The 19411-nt window shown below is 44.2% G+C and overlaps 1 protein-coding gene across 1 annotated transcript in view; it reads left to right on the top strand.

The window, feature by feature from the left end:
* Nucleotides 1-19411, top strand: part of LOC119455430 (angiotensin-converting enzyme) — a 64145-nt gene that overhangs the window by 28063 nt on the left and 16671 nt on the right. The window contains exons 2-10 of the mRNA XM_037716835.2: nt 4121-4291; nt 5007-5165; nt 5273-5360; nt 8298-8441; nt 11984-12172; nt 13746-13837; nt 15417-15586; nt 16242-16366; nt 18292-18387. Coding sequence (XP_037572763.1) covers nt 4121-4291; nt 5007-5165; nt 5273-5360; nt 8298-8441; nt 11984-12172; nt 13746-13837; nt 15417-15586; nt 16242-16366; nt 18292-18387 — 1234 coding nt within the window. The remainder of the gene's footprint in view (nt 1-4120; nt 4292-5006; nt 5166-5272; nt 5361-8297; nt 8442-11983; nt 12173-13745; nt 13838-15416; nt 15587-16241; nt 16367-18291; nt 18388-19411) is intronic.

The raw sequence follows: 19411 nt of genomic DNA, 5'->3' as shown, positions 1-19411 counted from the left end.
TTGCGCCGACAAATTGCCTAACTTCATCAACCCACCTATTTTTCTGCCGTCCTAAACTGCGCATCCATTCCCTTGGCACCCATTCGGTAACTCTAACGGTCCACCGGTTATCTACCCTACGCATTACACGGCCTGCCCAGCTGCATTTTTTTCTTAATGTTAACTAGAATATCGGCTATCCCCGTTTGTTCTCTGATCCACACCGCTCTCTTCTTTTCTCCTAATGTTAGGCCTAACATTTTTCGTTCCATCACTCTTTGTGCGGTCCTTAACTTGTTCTCGAGCTTCTTTGCTAACTTCCAAGTTTCTGCCCAATAAGTTAGCACCGGTAGAATACAATGATTGTATACTTCTCTTTTCAACGACAGTGGTAATCTCCCAGTCATGATTTGGTAATGCCTGCCGTATGTACTCAAGCCCAATTTTATTCTTCTATAAATTTCTTTCACGTGATCAGGGTCCCCGTGAGTAATTGACCTAGATAAACGTACTCCATTACAGACTCTAGAGGCTGACTGGAGATCCTGAATTCTTGTTCCCTTGCCAGGCTATTGAACTTTATCTTTGTCTTCTGCGTATTAATCTTCAACCCCACCCTTACACTTTCTCGGTTAGGGTCCTCAATCATTTGTTGTAATTCGTCCCCATTGTTGCTGAATAGGACAATGTCATCTGAAAACCGAAGGTTGCTGAGATATTCGCCGTTGATTCTCACTCTTAAGCCTTCCCAGTCTAAGAGCTTGAATACTTCTAAGCATGCAGTGACTAGCATTGGAGAGATTGTGTCTCCTTGTTTGACCCCTTTCTTGATAGGTATCTTTCTACTTTTCTTGTAGAGAACCAAGGTTGCTGTGCAATCCTTGTAGATATTTGCCAACGTATGCATCCTGTACTCCTTGGTTATGTAATGCGTCCATGACTGCTGGTATCTCTGCTGAATCAAATGCTTTTTTCATAATCTATGAAAGCCATATAGAGAGGTTGATTGTACTCCGCAGATTTCTCTATTACCTGGTTGATGACATGGATATGATCCATCGTAGAATATCCCTTCCTGAAGTCAAGTGTTGCCCTTATTCTATTTGAAATTACCTTGGTGAATATTTTACACAATACTGAGAGTAAGATAATGGGTCTATAATTCTACAATTCTTTAACGTCTCCCTTCTTATGGATTAGTATAATGTTGGCGTTCTTCCAGATTTCTGGATAGACTTGAAGTCGTGAGGCATTGCGTATAAAGGGCCGCAAGCTTTTCAAGTATGATATCTCCTCCATCCTTGATTAAATCGACTGTTATTCCATCTTCTCCAGCAGCTTTTCCCCTGGTCATGTCTTTCACGGCCCTTCTAACTTCATCGCTATTTAAAGAAAGGGCTTCTGTATCCTGTTCTTTACTATACTTCGAATGAAAGTAGCTTGGCTCCTCTGGGTACTGTATAGGTCAGTATATAATTTTTCCGCTGCTTTTACTATGTCATCGAAATTACTGATGATATTACCCTGCTTATCTTTCAGTGCATACATTTGCCTTTTTCTACGCCTAGTTTTCTTCTCATTGATTTCATGCTACGTCTGTGTTTTACGGCTTCTTCAATCTTTTTCACGTTTTAATTTAGGATATCCACTACTTTCTTCTTGTTGATCAGTTTCGACAGTTCAGCGAATTCTATCTGATCTCTCGAGTTTGAGATTTTCATGTTTTGCCGTTTCTTTATTAGGTCCTTTGTTACTTGGGAGAGCTTACCTACTTGGTTGCCTTGGTGCCTTACCTCCCACTTCAATTGCTGCTTCTCAGATGGATAGTTCGAGATACTGTTTCATTCATTACCTCTATGTTGTCTTCATCTTACTGTTCTAAAGCTGTATATTTGTTTGCGAGCATCAGCCTGAATTGGTTTGCTTTCACCCTTACGGTGGGTGTCTAGGTTGACCTGTTTCTTCATGAGTACCTTTATTCTTTCTCTCTACAAATTCAGCGAAATCCTAGACCTCACTAACCTATGGTCACTGCACTGTACTCTGCCTCACACTGCTACATCCTGCACTATGCTGGGATCGGCAGAGATTATGAATCTATTTCATTCCTTGTTTCTCCATTAGGGCTTTTCCTGGTCCGACTTCCTGTTGCTGCGCTTCCTGAAGAAGGTATTCATTATCCGGAGCCTATTCCTTTCCGCGAATTCTACCAACATCTCTCCTCTATTGTTCCTAGAATCGATGCCGTAGTTGCCAATTGCTTGCTCGCCAGCCTGCTTTTTTCCCACTTTTGCATTGAAGTCACCCATGACTATGAAAGGCCCATGAAAGGTTTGCACCTTTCTCATTGCTAATTCAACATCTTCATAAAACTGTTGGATTTCTTTATCATCATGACTGGAGGTTGGGGCGTAGACTTGTACAACAGTCATTCTATACCTCCTATTCAGCTTTATTACGACGACTGCTACCCTCTCATTAATGCTGTAGAATTCATCAATGTAGCCCGCTGTGTCCTTATGGACTAGAAATCCTACTCCGAATTCTCTCCTGTCTGGAAGACCTCTGTAGCAGAGGACGTGGCCGCTAGTCAGCACTGTATAAGCCTCACCAGTTCTTCTCACCTCACTAACGCCGATAGTATCCCAGGCAATACCTGATAATTCTTCAAATAGCCCTGCTAAGCTAGCCTCATTCGATAGGGTGCGCGTGTTGAACGTTGCGAGGTTAAGTTTCCATTGGCGGCCTGTCCGGACCCAGATATTCTTAGCACCCTCTGCAACCGCCGCCTTGGTCAGGTGCTCCGCAGCCGCTGGGGACTGAGGACCATGGGTTGATTTTAGGAGTCATTAGGGAGGCAGCGGCCGAATACAGCACCAGGGAGGCCAATTCCTGTTCTGGTGAGGGAGTGACTTTGTTGAAGCGTAGTTGGCCTTCCTAATTTGGTTGCACCTTAACTACTATAGCCCCACTGGCTCTCGGCGATTTTTTGTTGCCGGTGTCAGGCGCCACTCCATGCCTGAAAATGTAGTGGACTGGAGGAGGATTTGGAATTACGGCCTTCAGATTGCTATACTATAAAAAAATATGAATCGACCAGAAGACTACACGTCTATGCATACAACGCCAAAATCCTCCAACTTAACTGCAGAATGATCCTAACTAATTGATAATTGAAATGTCATATGTTCGTACTCTACATCCATTATTACCGCACGTAATAGCGCCACTGAGAGCCTCGTTGACTTCATGGATGTACTATCAAACTCGCTCTCACTTTGGGGTTAAAACTCTTGCGTTGCGTGCGATTCACGCATTGAAGAAACAAAAAACAAGGAACTTGCGTAAATTACGCGTTCAAGACTACAGGAAGATTCGCGCTTATTTATAAGTAATTCCACGCACTAAATGAAACTCAAATGCTGCCGTCTTCTAAATAGACGTGCGAGACACGCACAGCCTTAGACATACCATTACATAATACGTCGAAGAGAAATGAAATCTGTAGAGTATACCATTACTAAAAACGATCCACGCAGCCCCTTTCTAAATCGCGGTACTCTCTACGTGCGTGCAGGAACAACCATGGATTCGGGGATTTCTAAAATCAGCTGAAGTAGACTACAGAATAAGCAGTATCTAACCTGGTATACAGCGTTATTTTGAGAACTCGCGAAATCCGAAAACAACATCTTAGTTTAGCGGAAAACTCACGTGAACTATCTACATGTCTCTGCGGCGAAAAAAAAAAACCCCTGAGGCTAGCCTTTCTCGATTCCTGAAAGCAAACATCAAATTAACTTGAAAATTTATCTGCCTCTACCACGATCAGAAGATACTAACACTGCCCTCTGACTAACCGAACGTTCCTGAAACTGAAAGTTGTTCCAAAGTATCCTCAGAGAAATGAATAATAATGAACTCGACTTGCCATATATATATATTCACATCTTATTGCAATAGTTAAAGCAACAAGTCACTCGTTTTCGCTTTTTGATGTGTTGCTAAAGAACACGGGCACCACACGTGTGAAAGCCGGCAAAAACCAGATGCTTTAGAACTTGGTACTCAGTTCATCATGGTGCCCGGGTGACATCGAAGCCATGTAATAAGTATTTTTGCTTTTTATTTAATTTTACAGGACGCCTACATTGCTACCCTTTCAAATGTGTCAGCCTTGATAAGAGACGAATCAGTGGCTCTTGCCTTTATAGAGGGCTTGAACGACCCATTCACAACAATCAACAATGTGGACTCAAGTTCTCAGTGGGATTATGCAAGCAATATCAGCGAGTACAATCAAAACAAATCGGTAAGCTCAGATATACGTTGCCCCTTTTTAATGCGTGTGACGTTGCCTTGTGTCGAGCAGCCATTTCTATATAGAGAAAATGATAGCCACGCTGCCCTAACATACAGGTTTATATGGCTATGGGTGTGTAAACAGACTTATAAATTAGCCAATCCTGCGCGGAACGTGTTTGTTAGCATCACCGCTCAAAGTAGCAACGGATGAAAAGCCATTAGGCGTCAGCATGTATACACTGCAACTTGGTGACGTGCTTGTGACGTGGTGAAATTGAAAACGAGCAGTAATACGACTTTTTCGTCGCGTCATTAAAATATGAAAACTCACTCTGTAGCAACAGAATTAGAGCTTGTCGGGCAAGCATTGCTCAATTCTTGGCGAAGACAAATACAGCCCCATTTATTCTGTAAAACGTCGCGATTTATCACGAGTCCTAAAACAGCAGCCCAGTTATAAAGCGGACAAAATAGGTCAAGTTCTTCGGGAAAAATGGTCTTGCTTGCTTTGTTTTCATTCCCACAAACATATTGACCTTCTTTAAAATGCGATAATCTGTTAAAGCTGGTTGTTGTATTAAGATACAACATTTTATTTTAACGCCTTATTTTGACGAAATTCCCCAAACCCTATCTCTTTTCATTGCCTAATGACACTTCCGATTGCATTGCTGTTCACAAGCGATGACAATGAGTGCCTTCTTTTGTGTTTACGTTTTCAGAATGAGGTCTCTACCGAAGTCTCCAAACTTGAGCGTGAGTTTGGAATTACGGCAAAGCGTTTTGACTGGCAAAATTTCAAAAATAATTCGCTCAAACGAATATTCAGGCACGTCGCTACCATAGGACTTGCTGCGCTTCCCGATGACAAGCTAGAGAACGTGAGTATACCACCTTGCCTTCTTTAATTAAAACAGGCCCGCGAGGCAATCATGTAGACTGATGCCGAAATTACAATCAAGTTCACAAATCGTTTCACTGCGTTTAGGCAACCAGTCTTAGCTCGAAGATGGCCGCCATCTACGGGTCGACCAAGGTGACCGTTGGCACGGAAAAGGACCTTCCCTTGGATCCCGGTAAGAACACTTACAAAACGCCACCTAATTTTGTTTTTGCGGAGGGCGGGAAAGGAGGGGAGGACTATGGAAACATGAAATGACATAAGTGCATAAGTTTACGAAATTGTCGCGGTTTTAGCTCAGGGGCTAGGATATTCAGTTGCTGAACACGCCCTATCGCAAAATCATATTTGCCCTGTCCTGTTTCTTCCTACATAGGGTGCTTTGTTTTTGTCTGCACTATTTTTTTAATTGACTGTGGCAGATAGCACAATTCTAACCCTAGAACTAAATTTCTCGTTGAGGCGGTCGTAACTTTCACGAGAAATGAAATGCGTCATTGACTAATTAAGAAAATTTTACAAATTAAATGCTTTACTCTACAATTTACCGCGCATATTTACCGCACCGCTTTCGAGATGTGCATCGACAAACTTGCGGTGAAAAGGCACTGTTGTCCCAATTACATTTTATGAAAACACTTTTTTATGCGTTGACATACAAAAGTAATTTGAACGCCAATGTATTTTGTCGGAATCTTTGAAAATTATATCGAAACTGGTGCCATCCTGAGAATTCGTTGCAAGTGAATACGCCTTTTGAACTCACCAGCACTATGTAAATTGTGCTAGTGCAATTTGTAAATTGCACTATGTGCCTAAAGTAACGAATGAAACAATTAGTACAATTATGTTAAGTATTCAATTAAGTATTTTCATTTCTCGCAGAAGTAGTGTCCGCCTCACCGAGTAATTCAGTTTATTGGTTACGTGCCACTGCTTATCTTTAAATACAAGGTGCAGATAAAAACAAAACACACTTAGTATCAGCCATATAAGAACAAACAGGACTTATGGTACAGGGAAAGTAGGATTTTCTAATAAGGCCAGGTTGAGCGCCGGCGGCGAATTTACTTTAGTGACTCTACTGCCATGCGGCGCATGGCGAGCATCGATGAAAGAACTAACAATTGAAAATCCTCACGACGACGAAAAATGTGTTGTTGACCTGTGTGCGTGATGATTTAGTTAATGTCTGACAAGGTGGAGCAGTAATACACCGCTACGGCAATAGAACCAGTCAACTTAAGCTCGTTGCATCGCAAAACCAGACCAGCTATGCAATGGAAACTACCGTATTTTCTCGCATATAACCCGCACCACAAATTTGAAAAATTGCTTAAAAAGTGGAGGTGCGGGTTATCTGCGAAAATTCGCGAAGGGAGGGGTGGGGGTCGGCTTCACGGCAATGCGCGGCCTACCGTGCAAGTCCGCGTTGTCCGCATGCCTATCGACATCGACGTGTGTTAAGCCAATAAGAGGCTAACACAGGTTATAGCCAGATCCACATCCATAGTCTGGTTAGATGCTTTTCGCACGATTTTCGCATGAGTCAGGTGCCGTTTCTTGTAAGCCCACTTTGCACATTCGGCCAGCCTTGTTTAGGCATCACGAGTGTGTCTCGACGGTAGTCTTTCACAGTGAAAGAGAAACTGAAGATCGTAGCCGCTGCTGAAGAAATTGGCAACATAGCTGCTGCGAGATGGTTAAGAAGACGATTACGTCTTTGAGAGCGGCGATGAAGCCTCGGATGGCAGCAGTGAATCGGACGACAGCACTGACAACGTTGCGGTGGTCGTTTCGAAATAAATTTGTTTTGAAAACGAGATGATGACTGCGCGCAGTTGTAACTTCCTAGACCTCATTTTTTTCGGATACGCGTGCGGGTTATACGCGAGGTTATTTTTTTTTCTTTTTCGTGGAGTTCAAAGTTAGGGGTGCGGGTTATATGCAAGGGCGAGTTATACGCGCGAAAATACGGTACTTGACCAGCGCTTGCGCGGACGGTTCTAGGCACAACTTTGATTTTTAAATGTGGCCATGGAATAAATGTTGTTATATAAAAAAAAAGGTAGAAGGAGGTCTAGTGTACTCTTTATGCTTCTCTAAACTCTACCTGGAGTAGTACTTTAAAAATCGTTCATTTTCCTGTTTTCCCAAGCCTCAGTACTTGTAAATCATAATTTGTGCTTTAGGGCAATAAACCCCAAGATAGCCATCGGTATTTAGACTGTCTATGCCTATTCACTGTTGCATGATACACTGCAACAATGCACCGGGTCCACTTTACATTTGCAGTGCTGTGATTAAAAAACGTGCTGTCAAAGAAATTTATCGGAGCAACATTCTTGCCTCAAGTTTTGGGGCACTTATCCCAAAACTGGCGCGAGCTTTCTTAGTTGTTTCAAGTGGGCGGGCTATGCGAAGTCACAGGGCTCATGCATGAAAACACGTACCGTGATGCGAATAGCTAAGCGGCGAGTAAAATTTTACTAAGTCGCTATGTACTGTGATATCTCGTGTAATTAATTCTCACCTCCCAAGTAATATCAGTCTGCCGAATTGAGCTCTTCACCAAAGGGGATTTCTGAATGTTGTAATAATGTTTTTAAAAGAAAGGTCTGGTATGCTTTGTAACAAGAAGTACTGAATAAATTCACAACACTCCACGAAGCCCAATGCGTAGCATTCCTACCTCGGTCTAGCCTGGTGCTCTCAAGCTACGGAAAGCGAGAAGCGCTGTACCTATGATTCTTCATGGCTTCGAAGTAGCGATGTCCTGCAGGATCCCGGGTACACGAGCCAACCTCAGATGCTGCCGCACGCAGTCACTCATCATTCCACAGAGAGACTGCTCGTGCGGCATATGTGAGTGTTGTGTTATCTTAAATGTTCACGACACACAGGTGCTCATACACCAGCCCTTTTAGTGTTACCAGTGATAATTGAAGCAAGACACAAGTTCACAGGAAGATGGAGGCTTTAAGTGATTACTGAATCATTCATACTGATTGTCTTGGTTATACAGAAACAAAATGCGTCATTCGAGTCACTTGCGCTCGACACTTGTAGACCTGAAGAGTTCTTCCTGACCTTGATTCCGTATTGTTTGCAGACCTGACGCGAATTATGAAGGAAGTCGGCAACTACGAAAAACTACTTGAAACTTGGCTGGCATGGCACAACGCTGTAGGTCCTGCTGTAAAAGAGTACTTTATTCCGTACATCACGCTATCCAACGAAGCCGCCTCTCTAGATGGTGAGTGTAATGCGACCTTACGGAATATTTTGCAGGCTTTTTTTATGAAGTGTCGTATAAATTGCTTATTTCACCCTAAGTAAAATTTACTTACTTAGAGTTAAGTAAGTAGCTTTATACAATAATTCTGACAATATTTTTGAACACATATTTCTAAACTTATCAAGTGATTGTGTGGTAGAGGTGTGTATCTAGGTAAATAAAGCCCTAGCTTTCTCTGCACGCTGTATGTAACTGTCACAAAAACAGGTTTTTTAAGCGAAGCTTTATAGGCTTACAAGTGTCGGCGGTGGTGGTGGGGGTGGCGTTGTCATGATGAAAAGTGGGCCGATCCTGGTGATAATGTAGAAAGGGTCCAAGCTCAATGGCACATATCCCTGTCATGTGGGCCGATCCTGGTGATAGTGCAGAAAGGGTCCATGCTCAATGGCACATACCCCTATGGGCTCAGGCACCTGTAACGCGCCCATGGACTACCCTTGTCACACGTGGGACCCAAAGAGACAAAATCACCAGTCCTTCCCCTGTCACGAAAATGGGCGTTAGCAGTGCCTGGTACTTAGGTGCGAGAATATTTTATTGTGATAACAACCATACGGACATTACAGAGCCCAGGCACACTCACCATGTTGTCTCCACTAGTGGCCACTGTCCTACTCCCCGACCATTATCCCGAATAGTGACAAAGTACTAAGAGAATGAATGGCCCGCGCGCCCTCTGCTAATAGTGACGTGGTGTGCCGGTGTGAGGGCAAGCATGTGAGGACGAGATGCGAAGGATGGTGGCTTGATGAGCGCCGTCTTCACTGCATACCCAATGTGGAAGGTCGTCACGTGATCGAGCCCGCGCTGCCTCACTATTAGGCCTAAGGAGGAGAGCGGGCATCTCTTCCTCTAGTCCGGCGGTGGCTGCATGCCAGCGCTGTCGAGCGCATAAGCGCTCCTTGCACCCTGATTTGGAGGTCACAGGCTGCGGGCGCCGGGTTGAAGGGTGAGCCAGGATGACTGTGGGCTTTGTGGACGCCGTCTGCCCGCGCGCCTAGTGTTGGAGGTCACGTAGTCGGTATTTTGGAGACGCCGCACAGTTGCAATAGTAGAGTTATGCTTTGCCATGGCGGTAGCTTTGAGATGGCGAATGCTCACGGTTATCGAGGGAGATCTGTTTACCATGTTTGTTTTCTTAGTAAGCGAATGTTTACTTAGATTTATACAGCCTATAAAATTACGCACCTTACTTCGTTTCATTGTCTAATGCTTTGCTATCTGGCAACAGGGTGTTTATGTTTTAAGGCACCTGGCGCTTTACATCGCATTTAAGCTTGTTCTGTCATCAATGTTGCTGGCATTGCAAAAAGCAGCTTTACGTTCTTTTTTTTTTTTGAAGCAATCAAGTCTACGGTTTGACCGCATTTTCATAACGATCCCAATTGTTAGATTTAGATACGTCTATGCACTTTTAACGAAAGGGCGTCATCATATGTAACGAGTTGAAAGCGACAAGGCAATAGTCAAATTTGACTTGCCGCCAACACCATTCATTCGCGCAGACAATGCCGAAAAACTGTACCTGAGCAGCACCATTGCTGCCACCCTGGGCCTGCTGTGTTTTTTTTTTGTGTGTTTAGATAGGGTAAACTTGTTTGGAAGAAGACATGACTTGCCACTTAATCTTCCTCTAAGAGGAAATTATATTTCCTGTGGTTAGAGGCAAATATTTTTTTTTATTTGCTGCGGTTTCTCTCACGAACCTCCAGTTTGAATAAACCTGCGCCACCAGAGAGAGTGTAATCCTAAAAGCGCGCCGAGTATGGGGTGGTCCTGTAGTTAGTGAGTCAAAGCCAGCACACCAAATAATTAGTGGCGATAGCGAGTAACTCATTATTTCCTGGCTCTTGACGTCGCGGATATACATATTCTTGCTGAATTAAATGGTCATTGTATTTGGTACCAGTGCATACCTGGCACTAAGGAAGGCGGGAAAACGATCTTGCAGGTAGAACTGCCAGAAAGCTTTAAATGATGACATACTTGTTCTCTTGCGATTCTCTGGACTCAGTGGTAACTATCTCGTCAGTGCGACTATGCAAAATGCTATAAGGACAGCACTACTTCGCACCAAGCAGTCGCCATGGCCGCCTTCACAGGTTTATTCCTACTATGTCGTTTCGAATGCCGCAGCACTCCCTCCATCGAGCTGATGCGCATATTTTCAGTTTGCGACTAGTCTGGGCCTTGCCAAATGATGTGCTCATCTGCTCCGACGTGGGCAATCTCCCAGTTGTGGTATAGTTGTGGCATACGTGAAATGGTAACTGAAACATGATGCTAGCGAACGGCAGGCGTTGGTTGGTGCGCTAACTCGGCAAGTGACCGCTATCTGAAGGAGCCTGACTTGGAGTTAAGGCGCCGGACTGTTATCTACTTGTAAGAGCCATTTGTGTATTACCTGCCTTCCTGCGCAGCATGTTCTTTACTCGCCGCTGTGACAGGGCCATCTGTCAGTTAAGTGAGAATATTTATTCAAGCGCCTTGGTACTTATCGTCGCTCTTTATGAATTTCTCTCACCTCCATTTTTTTTAGATTTTAGTTTTGCTGTCATTGGACTCGGTTCGAGGAGATAAAGTATGTCAGTTAATTCGAAGCAAATATGTTATGCCAAACCAAGGAAACCGTGCATAGCATACATCATTTCACCCAAATAAAAGCTTGGCTTAAGATAATTTCAGCGGCCCGTATTCTGATACAAATGCAATCAGGGTGGTGGCTTGATCTGGTTGGTGCAGCATTCTTTAAACAAGGAAAAAATTATTTTCAGTGCGCAGAACATAGAAGGAAGGAAGTCGCCGGCCGCCAACTTCCTCCCTTCCACGTTTTGCGTACTAAAAAAGATTTCTTCTTTGTCTAAAGAAAGCATGCAATAAGTCAGGCGCAGGTAAACAAGTAAACGCTCAAGACGGCGATATATGTCCCTGTAGAGAGACCGTAATGAAATTGTGCAGTATGCGTTTCGCTGGGAAATTAGTGAACTTACTCAATACATAGTGGAGAGAGAGAAAAAAGCTAGAGAGAGAGCTAGGAGAGGAAAGGCAGGGTCAACAAAACGAGCGTCCGGTTTGCTACCCTATACTGTGGATAAGAGAAAGTTGGTAATCTTCCAGACGTTGGACGTGCAGAAGTGCCGCAGTCATTCTCGTGAGCGATTTTGTAGAAGTTTGATTTGCTCGCCGTGGTGGCTTAGCGGCTATGGTGTTGCGCTGCTAAGCAGGAGGTCGCGGGTTCAAATCCCGGCCGCGGTGGCCGCATTTCGATGGGGGCGAAATGCAAAAACGCCCCTGTCCCTGTGCATTGGGGAACGTTAAAGATCCCTTTGTGGTCAAAATTAATCCGGAGTCCAACATTATGGCGTGTGTCGTAATCAAACCATGGGTTTGGCACGTAAAACCCCAGAAATCAATTCAAGCTTAATTTTACACGATGTTCACTCCCGGAGTCACTCTTACTTTATGCCGTGAACTGTTTGTTTTCTGTGGCCGAATCGCAGGTTATGACAACCTCAAGAGCGCCTGGCTCAGCGATTATGAGACAGAAAACATGACAGAAATAGTAGATAAACTTTGGGAAGAGCTCTCTCCTCTGTACAAAAAGCTGCACGCGTATGTGCGGATGAGGCTCAGGGAGATCTATCCAGGACGCCTGCCTGAGGACGGCACCATACCAGCCCATCTCTTGGGTAAGTGCTTAGGTTTAATGTGTAGACATGTTGATTATAAGCCTTAGGGTTTGCCTCACAACAGAGATGTGCTTCAAAAGAATGTTGCTTAAATGTCTATTTGTAAATAAACCATGAGTACCAGACCAAACTTTAGAGGTCTCGTGGATTTTGGAAGTTCCAGATTCAGGGATTGGATTATCGGTTACAGCCATCACATTTCTAGAAATTCAAAAGCACTCGTGTACTATGTGCTTGGTGCGCATTAAAAAACAAAGTAAAAAAAAAGCAGCTGATCCAAGTTATTTTTGGACTACTATATGCGCCATCTTTCATAGCGATTGTGCTTCTTTGGGTCGTTAAACTGAATCAAGTAATCGAGTACCCTGCGTGGTTGCTCAGTGGCTATGGTGTTGGGCTGCTGAGCACGAGGTCGTGGGATCGAATCCCTAGCCACGGCGGCCGCATTTCGATGGGGGCGAAATGCGAAATACCCGTGTACTTAGATTTAGGTGCACGTAAAAAAAAACCCAGGTGGTCCAAATTTCCGGAGTCGCCCACTACGGCGTGCCTCATAATGAGATCGTCACTTTTGGCACGTAAGACCCCATAATTTAATTAATTAAATTTAAGTCATCGAGTACCCAATAATTCAGTCCACATTATGTCCATGACCTAACGCCGAAAGATCAAGATGATATTAGTTTACCAATGCGTCCATCAGCGTACTTAAGTGTCAGTTAAGTTTGAATTTGCCGTTATTTCCATAAATGTACAATTTATGGGGGATTTAAGGAAAAAGTTGCGCACCGCAACTTGACCCAGTCTGAGGGCAGCAGCGGCTGGCACAGGCGCTAATTCAGGACTGACAACAAAAATACATTTTGACTTCGCCATCCTCTTAGTCAGCAATCCGTCATTGTTCCGACGTCGATACGAGTATCTAGGCAACGGGAAAGCAGCATCCGACTTTGCCATTGATTGGGATCCAGGTCACTATTTCCGCCAAGGGTAAATACTCAGCCTGAGAAAATACGTGTTTTTACCGAAACATGCAATCATCAGTGAGGCTAGATTATTCGAGGTGCAACAGCAACACCAATTAAGGCACATTAATGGAGAGGGGAAAAACCTCTAATTAAAGCAGCATCATTCACATTAGCGTATAGACCGAATCATGTCTTACTGGATTACCGAGGTATTTTTTTTTGTTTTTGTGTAGGACACGTTATCAACAACTACGTATTCAAGTGAAAGCAACACACAACTTTATGCAAATTAAATAATACTGCGCGTTACCTATTTGGAAAGATAACTGAACATGAACCACATATATTTTTAAGCGTTGACTGGTCATCAGTTCTCTTCCTTTTTTGTCAGGTCATCTGACGTTACATTCTACTTTAAGCAGACAAATGGAAGAAATGATACTGCATAATAAAGGACAAATGACGCAAAACTCTATTTTGTCACGACTTCAGAATAGCTGCTTCCATGGTGAACAAGAGTTGCTGTTAGCGCATTGTTTTCCGCAGCTATTTATATGTGCTAACTGCTTATTACTGACTTTTTTTTCTTTCTTTCCGATGTGCAGGAAATATGTGGGCGCAAGAGTGGGGCACGCTTTACCCTCACCTCACTAAGGAAGAGAAACCCCTCGACATCTCGAAGACAATGGTGGAACAGGTCCTGCGTTTTATGTAGCATAACAGCGTGTTTTAGAATAGGGGACGCAAGCGACTTGCGTACGCAAGAACTAGGAACCACGGTACTGGGCATGCGCAGACCTCTGCGTAGTGGTCTGCACTAGGGGCCACGGTGCTGTGCATGAGCAAACTCCTACGTCTGTGTCTGCGCATGTGCAGTACCGTGGCCCCTAGTTCTTACATGCGCAAGCCGCTTGCGTCCCCTAATCTAAATCTATCTAATATCGCGTCCAATTTGCCTTTGCCTTCGCCATAACACAGCAGCATGGCGACATACGCCTCAAGCAAATGCTAACTAATATCGCGTCCAATTTGCCTTTGCCTTCGCCATAACACAGCAGCATGGCGACATACGCCTCAAGCAAACGCTAACGAATTACGCTAAGCTGGATTGGTAAATTTCAGTCTTACAAATCTCAGTATTACAGTGATCAAAGTCCGGGTAAGTCGGAAAAGACGCCCTAACGCCATTTGATGTTTTCGCGCTATCTTATCGTGTTGTCGATTCATTTGCCCAATGTGTTCTTGGGGCTACATTGTTGATAGTTTATCGATAAACAGTTGTTGCGCTGCATTCCAGTAAAACCGAAGATTCGAATGACTGACTTTTGACAAAAATGCGCATTTCAGTCTCCTGGTGTCACCATGCATCTGATTTATTCAACTGAAGAATATTTATCGATATTTTGCAGTGCACGTGAGTATCCAACAACAAAACGCCTACGCTAATGCACCTGCTCCAGTCACTAGAGTTTATCTGTATTTGTTAAAACAATCCAAGGTGATTGGAACCTCGTCGTCACAGGTGATACTGCGTGACGCCACGCCTAACTCACACAACATGGCCGATTCCTCTGGCGCAGATGTTGCGGATTATGCAAATTACCGGAAACCCACATTCGCCCAATTTTCAGGTTTTTTAAAATCCAATCTCAATTTGGCACTCACTATGGGGAGGAGGTGAGGTGGTTGTCGTTGCGGAGAAGCTAAATTAATCCGAGAGTGATGGCTCAGATCGGTCTCATATATCACTGATCATAATGTGTCATAATGAAAACGCGATGCTCAACACTGAATCTCAGTTGAAGTTATCACGTGCAAGATATATCTGTCTAGAGTTTGATGTTGGATCGACGCCTCCGTATCAGTTCAGGAGATCGGGGTATGGCACCGAGCGAGTTTATACAAAACCAGTAATACAAAATAGGGCACGTACCCAATGAAGAAGTAAAAAAAAAGTAATTCTATGCCATGGCGAAAAGTAAAACCCGCTGCAGGTTGTGCAGTGGAATTCAGCGTCACTGCTTTTAAGGACTTCTAGATGTTCGATTGCTACAATGAGCCCCATAAGGGTAATTTTTTGCAGTTTTGACTAGTATGTCGAGGAGACGCAGTTATTTCTCACGGTTAACCCTTTCTACGAAGTCAAGATCTCGACATGCACTGCTGGCGGGCCCGAAAATCTATAGTAAACTCCTTCGTTTATGCTGCCATTGGTGACGCAGCACTGTGGAGCACTTCTGCTTATATTCACTCACTTGGTTTTTCCACTTTTGCAGAAATGGAATGCCACGATGATGTTCCACGCGGCTGAGGACTTCTTCGCGAGCTTAGGCCTTGACAAGATGACGGACACGTTTTGGAAGAAGTCCATCATCACAAAGCCAAACGACAGAGACATTCAGTGCCACGCGTCCGCATGGAACATGTATGACGGCGACGATTTCAGGTACGGAACCACAGCCTTTAGCTACGTCTAGCGCTGGAGTGGGCAAGTATCAGCATGAGTCTCAGAGTGAAGCACCACACGCATGCGACATGAAAGATACTGATGCTGCACAATTACAAAGATGATGAATGGGTTGCACGGTGACTGAATGATGGGCTAGTTGGTACAGATTCAAAGCTTACTCGGGGCACGTACGTCACACAACTCAGGGAATACTAGGGACACGTAGGGGGAGCAGCAAAGAAAGAGAGAATGACAGTTTGAGTTTGTGACTGCGTAAGGGAGTGAGTGTGTGACAGTGTGAGCGAGGGACAATAAAGTGAGAGAGAGAGAGAGAGATGTTAACCAGGAAAGCGGTGCGGAGGCGAGGATAGGAGCAAGCGCACCGTCGTGCAATGGGCGACTGCGCCACACAAACACGACCAATTGAGTATAGACAACCGAACGAAAACCAGTTGGGATCTTGTAATTAGTACTTAGGACACTTTACAGACTTAACTATGCTATCAATAGGGCAATATACACCTAATGAAAGAAAAATGGTCGTGCGCAGTGTGCAGTGCTGAAAGCTGCTCAAAGCAAACGAATACATAGTTTTAGCAATGCAGTCTCTGTTAGTATGACTAAAGCTTTTGTCGCGGTTTTCCAATTTTAGGATCAAGATGTGCACAGAGCCGAGCGCGGAGGACCTGCGGACTGTCCACCACGAGATGGGACACGTCGAGTACTACATGCTGTACAAGCATCTGCATGTCCTGCTGCGAGAGGGAGCCAACGAAGGTTGTCTCGTCTGCTGACTAGCACGTTTATGTTTCTTCATTGCGTCGGGTTGAAAACTTCGATTGTATTTCATCATTTCTGACAAGCATACAATGAAGTTTAAAAGCTCAGAACATTGATATAGCTGACACTTCTACGCGTAGAGTATAACGCAATGACAAACACAATACTGCCTCCTCGCGATGTACTGTTACCTTTTAAAACATTCGGGCTACAGATGAAAGATTTGTGAAATCTTGAAGTAGGTGTAGCGCTGTGTTTTAGCCATTTAAATATGTTTTGTGCGCCCCCGTTAGTATGCTACTGCTCCAGCTTAACATTACAGTCATTGTTAAGATATTAATTGGGGTCGTTGAGTGGCAGCGACATTGGATATTATATTAGGCCATCTAATCTCCCGCCCCTTTACGGAGAAGATTTTCGGTGCCTGAAAATACGTTGACTATTGTCAGTTGCCATCGGCCTCTCTCCTACCGTGTCTCTACCCTTAATCTATCTATCTATCTATCTATCTATCTATCTATCTATCTATCTATCTATCTATCTATCTATCTATCTATCTATCTATCTATCTATCTATCTATCTATCTATCTATCTATCTATCTATCTATCTATCTATCTATCTATCTATCTATCTATCTATCTATCTATCTATCTATCTATTTTTTGACATTCTGAAGTTTCTAGAGGACCTGACTCAAAGCAAGTTTGACTTCACGAATCGAAAAAATAATAAAAAATAAAGAACTCAGTATGTCAGCTCAGTATGTCCATGAGCGATAAACGCTAATTGCGTTTGTAAACTTAGGTTATCCACGTGTAGTAAAAGTGAGCGGAACACCTGCTTATTTAGTTCACATGCATTGCGATAAAAGCGTGCTTTCCGTGTAATGTAATTATATTCAATTTGCAAAACAAGCGCTCGATTCACTGTAACAGACTACAATGAGCTCATTTTTTCTTCCGATCACATTAACCTACTCTCGTTGAAACATGAGCGACAGAATGGGCCGCTATGGCCGGGAATCAAACGCGCGACCTCGTGCTACGAAGCAGAACAGCCACGACGGCGAGTGGACAGTACAATCAAGAACGATAGAAAAAAAGAAATAGGCGGGTTGACCTCACTTTAGTCATCAATACGCAGACTCCATGAAATGCAAAAGAGCAGCAGGAAATATAATGAAGGATTATGTGTTTGAGACCGTTTACGCTGTAAGCATTTTAGAATGAAAAGAAATTACAGGTTTCCCCACACCTGTAGAGACTACGATTTCTAACCTAGCCTTCCTTCAAAATAATACAAAATTAGTGGAGTTAGAAAACCTTGCTATAGTAATAGGACACACTTCTCATTAATGTATTTGCTCTAAGTAGGCCCTGACATTATGAATTGACAATAAGAAACATCTGGGCCTTTTTGAATATGACTCGGATTTGATGGTATCCCATCAGAAATGTCCCATATTAGCTTTTAGCTCATAAAAGGTACAGGTACACTTTACGCAGACGTAGACATAGCGCTTCGTATACGTCTGTCGAAACTGTCCCTGTGTCTTTTGTGCGCTTAATGCTAAAATGAAATACCGGCATGGCCAAACTTGCGTTCTTCCAGAAATGCTCCCTCAGGGCCGGTATTTTGTAGCGATGCCTTTAATGCAATAATGCCTTTTCGCGCTTATCGCGCTTTGTCAGTGGTCAGAGCGACGGTCCGCTAACGATATCAACGTTCATAACGCGAGCGGACCGTCGCTCTGACCACTGACAAAGCGCGATAAGCGCGAAAAGGCATTATGACATTAAAGGCATCGCTACAAAATACCGGCCCAGGATACGCAACATCATCCTTTTCTGAGGTTACACGGCTGCTTGATTAGGTAGATCATGAAGTGAAAATACGTGCCTAACTTTTCATTCTGTGCAGGTTTCCACGAAGCTGTCGGAGACCTGATAGGCCTGTCGGTGGCCACAAAATCGCATTACGAGAAGCTGCACTTGATGAAATCAACGGATAAATACAGTGAGTAGTTGTTCCCACTGCTTCTATTGATTGAAAATTTATGTTCACTCCTAGTTTTAGCGAAGCTCTGCGTTCGTCGGTCCTTGGTCGTGATTTTGTAGCCATGCCTTCCGCTCGATTCTATGCGACCTTTATCACCCACCGCTCACGGCCGGCTGATCCCGTCGATAACGCGGGCAGAGCGTTGATATGACTAAAACCCCTCTATATAAAAAGTAGAGACAAGCTTTGAAGAATGCCGCCTACTCCTCGCACGCCCTGTCCGAGGCGGACGCCGCGTCGGTATTGGCCTAATAGCATCACGTGGGCCGTCGCGCAACCGGGCGCTGGCTGCGTTTGTTTACGATCGTGCTCCATCGCCATTTTCGCCCGAAAAGCGTCTACCGACTGGCGAGGAGCACAACGGTAGCGGCGAACACATTCGGCGATCGTCGAAATCTGACCAGTGTCGAAACGCGTCGGCTTTCATACATGTGTCATCGAAGGTTCGACAGTAATCCCTGGTGCCCGCGTGTCTTCCAGAAAGTACTACACAATTCGCGGCACTCAAACAATCAGATTACATAAGTGTCGGTGACAACAGACAAAGGACAGACGCAACGATAACGCTCGAGAAACATCCGATACATGCAGGTGCGTCCTGCGCCGAGCGATTACGTTTAACATTTGTTAGCCGGTGAAAAGCGGTCAACGGTGAAAGATAAAGAAGTGCACGTGTCTCAAGCGGTGTAGGCGGCAACACGGTCGAGAAAGGAGCGCGAAAGAGAGGAGAAACGAGGAGAAGGGAAGGCGGAGGAGAAGAGTGTCGCTACTTTTTATTGACCCTTTTCGTGGAGCAGTTTGTTTTAAAGAAACGAGGTGGCGCTCACGGCGGCGCGCCATTAAAGTCCCTATATAGGAAAAGTACCGCCATTATTTGATAAACGCCGCTTCTCTCTCTCACGTATCTCCGATTGGACGATGATAGCGCGCGCTTTTCACTTCTTTATATTTTCTTTTTTTCCGCCTCAGAGCCATGTTGAAA

Source organism: Dermacentor silvarum, chromosome 6, assembly GCF_013339745.2.
Source record: "Dermacentor silvarum isolate Dsil-2018 chromosome 6, BIME_Dsil_1.4, whole genome shotgun sequence".
NCBI lineage: Eukaryota > Metazoa > Arthropoda > Arachnida > Ixodida > Ixodidae > Dermacentor > Dermacentor silvarum.
The sequence above is the reverse complement of the archived record's forward strand: the minus strand, read 5'-3'. Positions and strand labels throughout refer to the sequence as shown.